Consider the following 13405-nt stretch of genomic DNA (forward strand, 5'->3'; position numbering starts at 1 on the left):
CCATCTAACAAAGTAATTTAAAAAGCAGTTCAAAATTTATTTTGAGTGATACACATTTAAACACAAACCATTTGCTGAGACACAAAGGACAAAGGATTTCCAAACACAGGTACAATTCCTACAAACTAAAATATATGCCACAATGCAGACGAGCAAATTGTCGGTATGGAATGGATTCTAGTTTACCCCATGTTTCTTCTTTCTGTTCTTAACCCCATACCTAATAAAGCTGAACTGCTCTCTACATTTATACCCTTTTCAGCCACTTGGGTGACTTCATACATACATAACATTTCCTCAGATATCCTTTTAACACAATCTAAATACACCTTTTGGAGACAGTTCCATAATTAATCCATTAAAGCTAAATTCCTTGAGTAACTAAAACTTCCAACTATAAACACATCAAATATTTGATATGCTAAATGATATTATCCATCTGTTCTGCAAGCTTCCTTGAACAAAGCAACTTAAGAGTCAGCTTATCTGTTTGGAACAACTCAGATCATACAACCAGTTATCTTATACTGCATCAGTGAGCAGTAGTAAAGCAGATGCAATGAGCTAGCATCCTCCTCACTTCTTCAAAGCCGCTATAGACAATACTTGCTTTAACTTCAAACTGGAATATTGTTTTCCACTTACATTTTAAGAACTGAAGACTAACTCCTGTTTTACAACCAGACACTAAATAAACTGTTAGTTGGAAGCTTACTTACAACTGTTTTTGATCTTACAAGCGGCAGAAGCTGTGCTTTAAAAGCCAAGATTAACAAACAACGAAGGGGCCTACTGGCCAAGGAGTGTGTATCCATCACAAACAAGTCAGAAATCACTGCAAATTGCTTGAATATTCAAGTGTTATTAATCAATATTTGTCTTCCTTCTAATTGAGTTTTTCCTCCTGAAATAATAAATACAATGGTAAAATCCAAATGTACAAAATTTAATAAATCAGCCAAAAAACAAAAAAAAGAAAATTTACAAACTACTCACCTTAATAAGTGAAGTTACTACAATGGCCCCAGCATTTACCATTGGATTGTGTGGTTTATCTGAAACAAAAGAGGCTGTCACAGATATAAAAGGGAGACCACTGAAGTAAAAGTAGCTATAGGTGTCAACAGCTATGTACCAATAACATTAAAGGAATGGAAGATGCATTTGTGGAAATGCAAGGGAAGATAGATTAGAAGCCAATTTCTACACAGCTACTCAAACTACAATTGTCTTAATATTGTTACTTCCCCCAGGCAGTTCCATTAATTAATATTCACTAATGTTCTACCCAAATCACAAAACTTCACTGATTTACAATGTGCACTTATTTAAAGTCACTGATGTTTTCAAGAATGCAAATCTCACCTCCTTTTCAGTTTCCTTAAATTGCTCCACTTTTTAATTAAATATTTAATTTCCAGGGAAACTTCTGTTCTAAAATAACAATAGGAGCAAGAGTAAGCCTCTTAATCCATTTCTGCATGCCTGACCATTTAATATCACGTTGGATTTGCCTCAGGCCTCCTACTCTCATCTACAAGATCCCCACAGCACTCCACATTCACAGGGGAAGATGAACAGCCACAGGTCATTGTACATGTTGGTTCAAAAACTGACTAGATCAAGGGATGATGTCCTGTAAAATGAGCATAGGGAGTTAGTTAAGTAGGACTGAGGGTAGTGATCTCCAGCTTAGCCCTGGTGGTTAAATACGGGTGGTGAAACTGAGCAGGAACAAATCATGTGAAAAAGCAGTAGCCAGCAAGATTAAATCTAATTATCAGGATGGCCAAGGCCACAGTTATGTCGGGGAAAGAAATACTCAGTTAAACAAACTTTATTTCAATGCTTAACATTTAACTAGCAAGGTAAATAAAAGTTAGTGAGCATTGGCTCCGAAGACTGGGATTTTGTAACCACAATGGAATCATGGATAAAAGAAGGGGAGGATTCTGGCAGTTCAATACTCGAGGATGCAATGCTAGTGGTATGACAGAAGGACTGTCAGTATGACAAAAGGTAAGCAGGGGTTGTTGCCTTCTTGTTATGGGATAATATTCTTGGGAGATTGTCCAGTGATATCACCTGGGTAGAACTTGGAAACAAGAAGGGAGGATCATTCTAGTGGGGCTATCTAATAGACCACCCCACCCTCCCAAACAGTCACCAGGAACTCGAGGAGCAGGAGCGTAGAGAAACTGCTCAGTTGCAAGAATAATAGGGTTGTATTAGTGGAAGATTTTCATGTCCGTAGTATTTACTGGACCATCCAGAGTGTTAAGGGCTTGTATAGGGTGGAATATATGAAATGTGTCCATGAAAGTTTCCTGAAACTATATATAGAAGGCCCTACTTGGTAAGGTGCAATACTAGACCTCCTCTTGGGAATAACGTAGGGCAAGCAACTGAAGGGGCAGTCAGAGAGCACTGTATTGCCAGTCACCATAATTCCATTATTTTTAAGTGATGGAAAACGATAGATCACATTCCAGAGGTTCAGGTCCTACAATGGAGTAGGACTAATTTTGTGGGAGTTAGACTGGATCCAGCAGAGATCTTCTGCACACTACTGTTGTAATGCATGGTTATTTGTGTTACAGTCACCTTCCTGTCAGCTTGAACCATTCTGGCCGTTCTCCTCTAACCTCTCTTACTAACTAGGCATCGTTGCTCACAAAACTGCCACTCACCAGACGTTTGTCATTTCTCACACCATTCTCTGTGAAATGCAGAGAATGTTGCGCATGAAAATCCCAGGATATCAGCAGTTTGAGATATTCAAACCACACTGTCCAGCACCAACAATCATTCCACAGTCAAATTCACTTAAATCATATTCCTTCCCCATTGTCATGTTTTGTCTGAATAACAGAACTTCTTGACAACGTCTGCATGCTTTTATGCATTGAGTTACTGTCACGATTGGCAGATTAGATATTTGCATTAACGAGGTGTACAGGTGTGCCTAGTACATTCAGTGGCCACTCTACTAAGAATAAAAAAGTGGTTTGGGAGAGTAGGTCTTCTAAAGATCCACAGGGCCAATTATATCTTTAGCTGCAGGAACTGAATGGGATTTTTAACAAATAATTCTCCTTGTTGTCTACTGAGGAGAAAATCATAAATGTTCAAGTGGAGATGGTTTGGACATCCATATTAACAGGAGGAGATAATTATATTCTTTGAACACATCAGATAAATCCCCAAGGCCTTGACAAAACATTCTCTGACTTTGCAGAAGGCTACAGAGGAAATTATGGGGGTTCTTGAGGAGGCATTTATTTCATCATTTGTCACTGGTGAAGTTTCTGAAGAATGGAAAATGACTAATGCTGCTGTGTTTTTTATATATATATATATATATATATATATATATATATATATATATATATATATATATATATATATATAAAAATAAAAAAAAAAAAAAAAGGATAGCAGGGACCCACCAGGGAACTACAGACTAGTCAGCCTGATATCTGTCGAGGGGAAGTTACTGGAGGGACAGAATCTACCAGCATTTGGATATAGTCTGATTAGGAGGACTCTGCATGTTTTTGTGCATGGAAAGTCATGCTTGAAAAACTTTTCAAAGTTCTATGAAGAGGAAACAAATAGGTAGATGATGGAAGGGCATTGAATATTGTTTACTGAGACTTCACAAGGACCCACACGGTAGGCAGGTTTGGATAGTTGTGTCCCATGGAATCCAGGGAGAGCTAGTTTTGTGCATTCAAAACTGGGTCATAGGCAGAAAACTAAGGCCAATGGTGAACATCATTTCTTGGAAGGCATGCCACAGTAGTTGGTATTTGGACATTGATTATAGAATGCACAAGGCTTGATCAGCAGGTTTGTGGATGACACAAAATTAGGAGGTGGTGTCAAAAGTGAAAGTTATTGTAGATTATAGGGGATCTTGATCACTTACAGAAATGGCAAATAGATTTCAACACATTTAATTATAAGGCGACATGTTTGTAAGTCAAACCAGCATAGGACTTGCGTTGTGAATGGTAGGACAATAGAGTGTAATAGAACACTTTTCCTCTTATTATTCTGCTGGGATGGTGCTATCCCTTGTTGCAATTTTTACATTACAACCTCACAATTACTGATGTACAATTTTTTTTAACCTTTCACAGACCCAACCAATGTCAAACCTCTAATTTCCTTTTTCAAGGTTCAAATGATAATGTCCCCTAAAATCCTTAACAAAACAAGTTACTCTATTAAAATAGTTGAAACCATTTGTGACAGTCCACAGCAGAATAATATTCTTCCCAACAGGCTTACTCTGATTTTAATCCTTTCTCCACTTACCTGACATCAAAGCTCCCTTATAGCATTCCCACCATTCTACAACTTGCAATTACATTAGCACCTTGGCAAATATAAAGCCCAAAAATGTTATTTTGTGGAGGGAGGGAGGAAGAATACCAAGAACAAGATTAAATCAGAACTAACATGGGAGAGTCAAAAAAAAAAAAAACAACAACTTGGTTTGGCAGTATGGAAAGGTCTTCTAGAAAATCTTTAAATGCAGAGGGGCAGCAGCTTATGGAAAAATAGGAGTGTAAAAACATAACTGAACACACTTCAACAAATGGAAAACAAAAAGCCGCTAAACATTCTTCTGATACGAATTCAGACTGAGAAATAAAAGTTTCACAGAAAGACTGGTAAATGCCTGAAGGGATCTATAGCTGCTGTATACACGAGTGAATTGGTTACATTCCCCCCCCCCCACCGAAAGAGTAATTCCTTGATGTTCAACTTTTTATGTGAGATATATACCTTTCATATAAATATTCAAGGACACATTTACCAACAAGTGCTAAAGGCTGTAATTATCTCAAAATCTAAATTTTGAGAATTATGTAAAAATAGAATTAATCAATATACTTGTGAAAAGACTACAGACTTAGATGCCTACAAAGTCAGTGACATTAACAAAATTTAATATCTGGAAACAGATTATCAATTCAAGAAAATGAAAATATGGACTATTTAAATATATTCTATTAATATATCAGAGATGAGTTAATTTGTAAATTTAAATTTTAAAAATCACAACAGCTAAAATTTCTATTAGAATCAAATTAAGATTTTGTTTAAAAAAAGCACAAAAATTAATAATACAAATTCTACCTTCTTCATTCAGGAAGAGTTTGTTGAAACGTAATCCACTGGGTTCTTTACCAACATATTTGTGAACATTCTCAGTCCCAAGATCATGTATGGCAACAGCATATTTCAATGGTTTCACACAGGATTGAAGACAAAAAGGAACTTTGGTATCACCAACTGAATGCCTGGTGTAAGGAAATTTCAGACAATTAAAAACAATTCAAGACTACAAAACAGTAGGACTACATTGAAGCATTTGCAATAACCAAAATATATGTGTGTGTGTGTGTATATATCTCTATCTTACACTATCAATAGTATAAACTATATTTACACCTATTTTCCATCTACAGCTTGTATTTGGAAACAGCCTGTATTAAATTAGTAGCAGAAACATTTTACAAATCTAAGCTAAATAGTAAAATGTTACATTAATATATATTCAGTATCTATGTAATGATGATAAACTTTCAGTAGTAATTGCTACTAATTTGTATTGATATCATACAAACCCCATCCAATTTACCTAGCTGTCATTTTAACTCCATAAATAGCATCATCTCATCAAGTACATGTCTAACAGCTTCACATTGTAATTGAGCCACATTTCCAATTCATCTGCAGTAGAGCTCAGGGCATCACATGAAATTTCCCTCCTGCTGAAAACCTAACTGACCTGATCCAAGCACCGCAGCACTGGAATCCATATATAACTTCCACAGTTCAACATCATGACATGGCGTTTGATTTCTGCCAAACTTCACCTGTATCTTTGTCATCCTCTCAGCTTGACTTATTCAACAATTACGTTGTATAAGCATTCCGAAACTATGATTCTTCACTTGTTTCATAAATGTAACAATATTGGGTTTGGCTTTCCATTTGCACTCCATTATTTTCAAATTTCTAGTATGATTCTGCTTTTCCTTGTCCAATCCACTTATTACATTGCACAAAACTTTAGATTATCAAAATGAGTTATTTTGTATAACCATTAAAAGCACAGAGACTCATTCACTATTTTCTGAATTTATTTCCCCCCACTACATTGCTTTTTCCCCACCTACTATAGTCTAAGCCATGTTTAATTACATTTTCGCTACTTGTCCACACCCTCTTTGCCATCCTTTGAAAATTAAGTGTTCACAAAATAAAATGCAAATAATTGGACAAAAATATATTTTAAGTTCAAAGAGGCAGCTCTTAATTTTGATAACTAAAATATCAAAATTCTATCCAATTTTTCTCCAAAAGTAAAGAACTTTACATGTTAACTTATGCCTGTTTAAAAGCTTTATTGATTTTTTTAAAATAGTAAATAGAAGTGTCAATAGAAAAGTCCCTAATGCCACTTCTGAAACAATTAAGAGAACATTTTGCCCAAAAACAAGGCAAAGAAAATCTAGCATTTTAATCCATGATCTTAAAAGTTAAGTACATACAGAGGGCTTAGAGTGCCATTTTGCACTGAAGGTATACATTCAAACTCATGACATTTATCATGGATTCCTGCAATACAAACAATATGCCGATAATCAAAAGTTATCAATGACTGAAACAAAAGTACATTTCACATATCAGAAAAAGGATGCATTATTAGATGAACAAAATTAACCACTCTGCATCAACCCTCTGGTAAGATTTTTTACATTGACCAAGTGGCATCAGAGGAAGTGTTTCACGCCATGCATGTATTTCATAACAATCTGGTGTGTTGTGTATGCCATGCTTATTACAGACATACAAATTCAGTTTTAAGATCTTGCTTCTATCCATTTACATGAGTAATCTCTGAACAATTCTCGATGAAGACAGTGTATGCAAGCATACCGGGCTTCTTATTATGTTCTGATATCTAACTTTAAGCTTATTAACTGCTAGTATGCAAAATTAATTCAGATTAAATGTTAAAGTTGCATAGCAAATACAGAAATTTGAACAAAGGAAATGGAACATTTAATTTCTGCTATTGTGTACAGAACTTTCCAGAGCAGAGTCTACCCAATTTACAGTCTATTGATCAAAATGGACAACTATATCACACATATTATGCATGTGTTGCTCCTACCCAATTTTTACCAAGCATAAAAAAAAATGAAAACTTAACTCAATTTAGTGGTAAGCACATGGTGCCTTTTATAATGCTCTTAAATATATGACATTTATTTTAATTCTCAGTGCATCAGTCACACCATAAAAAATAATCAAATATTAAAATAATATTGTTTGTAGCAAGGATTGAATTGTAAAGTTTTTGTTTTCCCCTTCTAGGAAGGGTAAAAATATTAAAGCAAAATGAAAATTCACCACATCCACATCGTAAACTGTGCTGTACCTCTACAGTAGCAAGTCCAAAATAGCAATGAATTTTTGACAATGGAAATCGCACATTCCAACAGTTACACAGAGGCTCGTGTTATATAGCACCAATTTATGCAGTGAAGGATGCATTTGCTAGGAACTCTATTGTGATGGCTTAGAGAAAAGGACAACTCTGCATGTACATAGTCGTACATGCAGTGTTTCTGCATCAGTCTTAAATGCCTGATGACATTTCTAGTGAATGAAGCGCTCAGAGGATAATTAAGATGTGACCAGAGCACAAGACCTGTGTGCAGGCTGGTCTTTCACACTTGATTAAGTAATGCCAAACTGGATACTGAAGAAAGATTATCAATTGCCATGTATTACATCAGTGTCGTGCAAACGATGGTATCACACTGACTAAAGACTTGGTATGTAGTCAGGGTAGTAGACAGCAAAAGTGGATATGAATAGTGATCGGAATTCAGCCATACACTTGAGTAAATCAACACAAAAATCCCAGATTGCTTCAGTTCTTGCAAAGTAGGATATATTAAAACAGCTCATACTCACTGCATTGAATTCAAATGCAGGAACCAGTTCACTCAGGGTTTTTTGTTTAAAAGTTACTTCAGACACACCCAAGTGTGTAAATGGGAAACAAGCTTCAAATCCCTGTTGACAGACCAATGGTACAGCTACTGACCAGCAACTTCTCAGTTACTGATTCTTTATTGTTAACTTTAATACCATGCCATTGAGCTGTCAGTTTTCAGGTGGTTTCTGCTATGATATCCCATGAAGGAAAAAAAAACAAACACTGGGAATTGGTCTGTGTATACACACACCTCCTTTATGGCCATTTACAGAAGACTGGCACACTGAAGTTGTGAAAGAGTATGCAGCTCCCACTTGCTCTCCTGGCTGAAGTTCATTTCCACCGAGGTGAAAGACTATAAAAAATAAAGACGACTTAAAAACAGGCACAATGTAGAAGTCTCAAAGAAGTGTAAAAATAATTTGTTCCTCACACCAGTTTTCCAACAATTATTTTTAAAAGGACTTCATGGAGGACATGACCACAGGCAAAAAGACACCCTCCGGCACTTTACCAAATGGGCATTTTGCAAAATTTAACAAGGCAGGCAAAGTACTTAAATATTTACAGATGAGATAGATAGTGTTCTTGAGGGCTTCCCACACATGCATAGTGATATAATCAAGAGCAAGAACACTCTTTCCTAACACTGTTGAACTAAAGTGCTATACTTTACAATTCATTGCAAATCAGTAATTGAACACAGATTTTCCAATTCACACAGATCAGCTATTCACCAAGTACTCTCAACCATTTGTGAAGCAAGTTGTCTACTGTATAGCCAAGTACTTGCGCTTAGTAACCAATGCCAGAGAAAACTCAGGCCACCGTATCATTCACTCCAAATTAATGAAAAAATACAGCTACAAGTTTGAAGACTTTGTTTTAAAATAAAACATCCCACATCAACAAATTTGTCATTTAAAAATTATTTTGGAGGAAAAAACATTCAATAGTACTCATATGCTGTAAATAACACATTTCTTCAATTGAAATTGCTGACACTTTTGCCAACTAAAATTAAATGGAACTGTACTATGTGTCATCCACATTCTTGTAAATAAGTTAATTCTTATCTTTATTATATAGTGACATTCTAGATTTCATTATCACTGGAGTTTTGACTGCTTTAGCACACTGCAAAAACAAAATTAAATTCAAATGCAGAAATCAGCATTTTATTAAAAATCAAAAAAGGTTTTAAATGAATCATTAAAAACTGTAGAATACAGTTACAGTTTTTTAATTTCAGTGGTACCCTCTTTCAAGGAGCTATACTTTTTTTGTGTTAATCTACAGGACAAAGCAATTTATGTTTGTTTATTCCTTTCTTGACACTACACCCCACCAACAATAAAAGAATGGTCAAATTTACACACTGAGCTTATAAATTTATCCATGAAAATGAATAAAAAATATTGATTTGCAATATGAAGAATCTCTGTCCATGTACACTTAGGGCATACTAAAAATAAACAAACAAAACTGTAAAATACAACTGATGTATTTTCCATTTTAGTGGCACCCTCTTTCAGAAAACATTTTATTTTCAACCTATTTTAGGAAGCATGAGTTCCACTGGCAATATTATAGGATTTTGCATTAGATATTCAAAGCTAATGAAATGATAACCTGCCTAAAAAAAAAAAAAAAAAAACAAATTCAGGTGTTTTTTCCTTCCAATTTCTTCAGAACTTCCGGAACTGAAATAATTCTGATTTAAGACTATCTCGGCAGAGCACTCAAACTAGCAGAATCCCAAACCAAGTTTGAGTTCTTTTAGAGATGCAGTCACCAGCACAGAATCAGAAATAGTACTGAGTAAAAAATAAAAATCTGAAGTGCTTCTCAATCGGAGTACTTGCACGGAAATAAAAATACATTAATTTTTAGTCTTCTAAAAAAACACTAGCACTACAAGTACAGAAACCATCAGAAAGCAAACATTAAACCCCAGCATGGACAAAAACAAAAATCGTATATTTGACAACTAACTATTGAGCTTGTTCCTTCTCTCCAAGTGTGAAAAATACACGTTATAGATTGCACATTTTTGCACCAATTGCAGAAATTGGTGCAATGTGTCATGTGCGTAAAGATGAAATGACTATCATACATTTTACTGACCACATGCAAAACAATGCCTAGAAAAAATATACTGATGCTCAGGTAAATCATCCAGTTAAATTTTCTAGTGAGCTGGGCTTCTATGGAAATAAATACAAATATTTTAAAAGCTATTTTACACAAAATCCACGCGCAAATGAGTTTAATATCTAGACCTGGAAATTTTATTTAATATCTTATGCTACAATACCAGTAATTACCAGTAGGCTAGACAAGGGAGATGCAGTGGATGTTGTATATTTGGATTTTCAGAAGGCGTTTGACAAGGTGCCACACATGAGGCTACTTAACAAGAGCCCATGGAATTACGGGAAAGTTACATACGTGGATACAGCGTTGGCTGATTGGCAGGAAACAGAGTGGGAATAAAGGGATCCTATTCTGGTTGGCTGCCGGTTACCAGTGGTGTTCCACAGGGATCAGTGTTGGGGCCGCTTCTTTTTACATTGTACATCAACGATCTGGATTATGGAATAGATGGCTTTGTGGCTAAGTTTGCTGACGATACAAAGATAGGTGGAGGGGCCGGTAGTGCTGAGGAAATGGAGAGTCTGCAGAGAGACTTGGATAGATTGGAAGAGAATGGGCAGAGAAGTGGCAAATGAAGTACAATGTTGGAAAGTGTATGGTTATGCACTTTGGCAGAAAAAATAAACGGGCAGACTATTATTTAAATGGGGAAAGAATTCAAAGTTCTGAGATGCAACAGGACTTGGGAGTCCTCGTACAGGGTTCCCTTAAAGTTAACCTCCAGGTTGAGTCAGTAGTGAAGAAGGCGAATGTAATGTTGGCATTCATTTCTAGAGGAATAAAGTATAGGAGCAGGGATGTGATGTTGAGGCTCTATAAGGCGCTGGTGAGACCTCACTTGGAGTACTGTGGGCAGTTTTGGTCTCCTCATTTAAGAAAAGATGTGCTGACATTGGAGAGGGTACAGAGAAGATTCATGAGAATGATTCCGGGAATGAGAGGGTTAACATATGAGGAACGTTTGTCCGCTCTTGGACTGTATTCCTTGGAGTTTAGAAGAATGAGGGGAGACCTCATAGAAACATTTCGAATGTTAAAAGACATGGACGGAGTGGATGTGGTAAAGTTGTTTCCCATGATGGGGGAGTCTAGTACGAGAGGGCATGACTTCAGGATTGAAGGGCGCCCTTTCAGAACAGAAATGCGAAGAAATTTTTTTAGTCAGAGGGTGGTGAATCTATGGAATTTGTTGCCACAGGCAGCAGTGGAGGCCAAATCATTGGGCATATTTAAGGCAGAGATTGATAGGTATCTGAGTAGCCAGGGCATCAAAGGTTATGGTGAGAAGGCGGGGCAGTGGGACTAAATAGGATAAAATGGATCAGCTCAAGATAAAATGGTGGAGCAGACTCGATGGGCCGAATGGCCTACTTCTGCTCCTTTGTCTTATGGTCTAATACCACTCCAAGTGTTGTGCTCAGGCGTTTGGTAGAAATCAGAAAATCTCAAACCAATAACCATTAGGAGACATTTCAGTCTCTTGAGCAAGACACATTTTGATTAAAAACATAGAAGGGGATGTCCAAAGCTACTCAGATTTAAAATCATATTGCAATCATAAATTTTGAGTCCAGAATTCAGATTTCAACAGCTGATGACCAACAGAGATACAAACGTTAGGAACAACCATCAAATTAGGCTAGTATAACACCAGAGGCTGCACCCAAATACCTCAACAAAATTAATCTTCTTCAGAGTCCTCATGTGACAATCAGAGAAAAGCATATAAAAAAAGTGCATTTCTTTTCACTTTAAATTTCTTATCAAGTAGGCAGAAGTATTGTTAAACATAATGATCCGGACTTCCTGGCAACAGCTTGACATCCATACTCTCCACTCATCTATTCACAAGGACCTTGCTTGCCTGGGAACAAACCGCAGGTGATCTTTTTTTTTTTTTTTTTTTTTTTTTTTTTAAGTGAAGCTGTCACTACCATGATCAGAAGGAAGCCCCTGGGTTACGTGATATGGCTTCAAATCCCACCTGCACTGAAGATAACCAAAGTCATAACCCCATGCATAATCAATTATTAAAGCAGTGAATAAACTCTACATATGAAAGCCTAGCATTCAAACATCAAAAAAGTTAATTGTACTATTACTATTTAAATGAAAAAAATTAGAAACTAGAAGACATTCATTTATGGAATTAAGCCTGTAACTAACCTAGCATGGATTCAACAAGCAGAATCCCCAATATAGCTGCTGAAAAGCTGTAGGAATTTGGCGCATTTCCGCTAAGCTCCTTGTGGAGTTTAAAATGACTATTTCACAACCTCACCAAAATAAACACTTATCAGGAAGTTCAGGCCGTCCAACTTTACACACACATTCATTGGAATTTTGAAACTTCCAGGCAGTGAAAGAGTTACATGGAGTTCTGCAGCAAGTTGCCAGGGAAATCCAGCCCAGTATATACATCTCTCTCCTTTGTAATAAATCATCCTCATCACTGCCCGAATATACACTTGAAAGTTTGAATGTACAGAAGTAATCAATTTTAACCTATACTTAAATTATTAACTATATTTCTAGCAGAAGAATTCGAATCTGAACAGAGCAAAAATTAGCAGTCACGTTACTTTAGATTATTCTCCACAAAGTTTGCTTTACATGATCAGTGTATACTGCAGTAGCTAACATTAGTCAATATTTGCAGACAATGTTCATATATTGAAATAATTCTCCATTCTTTCCACAGATGTTCGCTGACCAGCCACCTTAATGCAGAACTTTTCCCGTACCTGTACATTGTTATGCTTTTCAGTGACGCCGGTTTCTGTGTAGAGTCAACTGCATAATTTATAAATTATATATAGCACAATCCTATCAACCATCCTATGAACCCTTAGTGCTTAAACAGTGCAGCAACATGTGAATCATCGCTCTAGCTTAGTGGAAAGGAATCAAAAGAAATTTAATTCAGAAAAATGTGAAATAATGCACACAGAGAGGTGCTAAGGGAATATAACTGGAGGTTGGATCCCAGGTGTCTGCAATCATCAAGTCATCTTTAATGTAAATATAATTTAATTCAAGTAGTTCCCCAAAATCCAGCTGTTTGACTTCATCTGAGTAATTGATATAAAATTCTGACTACAAAGATAATTCTGATAATAAAAGATCTATTTACTTTATTAATAGGAAACATCCAGTAGTCTATTGTAGTGCAATATTCATCGATAAGGAAAATCTGGGCTGTGCTTAAGGATTTAA

The 13405-nt window shown here is 36.1% G+C and overlaps 1 protein-coding gene across 13 annotated transcripts in view; it reads right to left on the reverse strand.

The window, feature by feature from the left end:
* The window catches only part of LOC140199488 (glutaminase kidney isoform, mitochondrial-like), a 90276-nt gene that overhangs the window by 51581 nt on the left and 25290 nt on the right, over positions 1–13405 (reverse strand). For 11 of the 13 annotated variants that reach the window (XR_011886426.1, XR_011886425.1, XR_011886424.1 and 8 more), the window contains exons 6-7: positions 5152–5315; positions 997–1070 (exon numbers count right to left, since the gene is read on the reverse strand). Coding sequence is in view for 8 of the 13 variants with exons in the window: in XM_072261667.1 (XP_072117768.1) it covers positions 997–1070; positions 5152–5315 (238 nt within the window). In the remaining 5 variants the exon portion in view is untranslated. The remainder of the gene's footprint in view (positions 1–996; positions 1071–5151; positions 5316–13405) is intronic. The other 2 variants (XM_072261664.1, XM_072261670.1) reach the window with 1 other exon arrangement.

The sequence above is a fragment of the Mobula birostris genome, chromosome 6, assembly GCF_030028105.1.
Source record: "Mobula birostris isolate sMobBir1 chromosome 6, sMobBir1.hap1, whole genome shotgun sequence".
In the NCBI taxonomy this organism is placed as follows: domain Eukaryota; kingdom Metazoa; phylum Chordata; class Chondrichthyes; order Myliobatiformes; family Myliobatidae; genus Mobula; species Mobula birostris.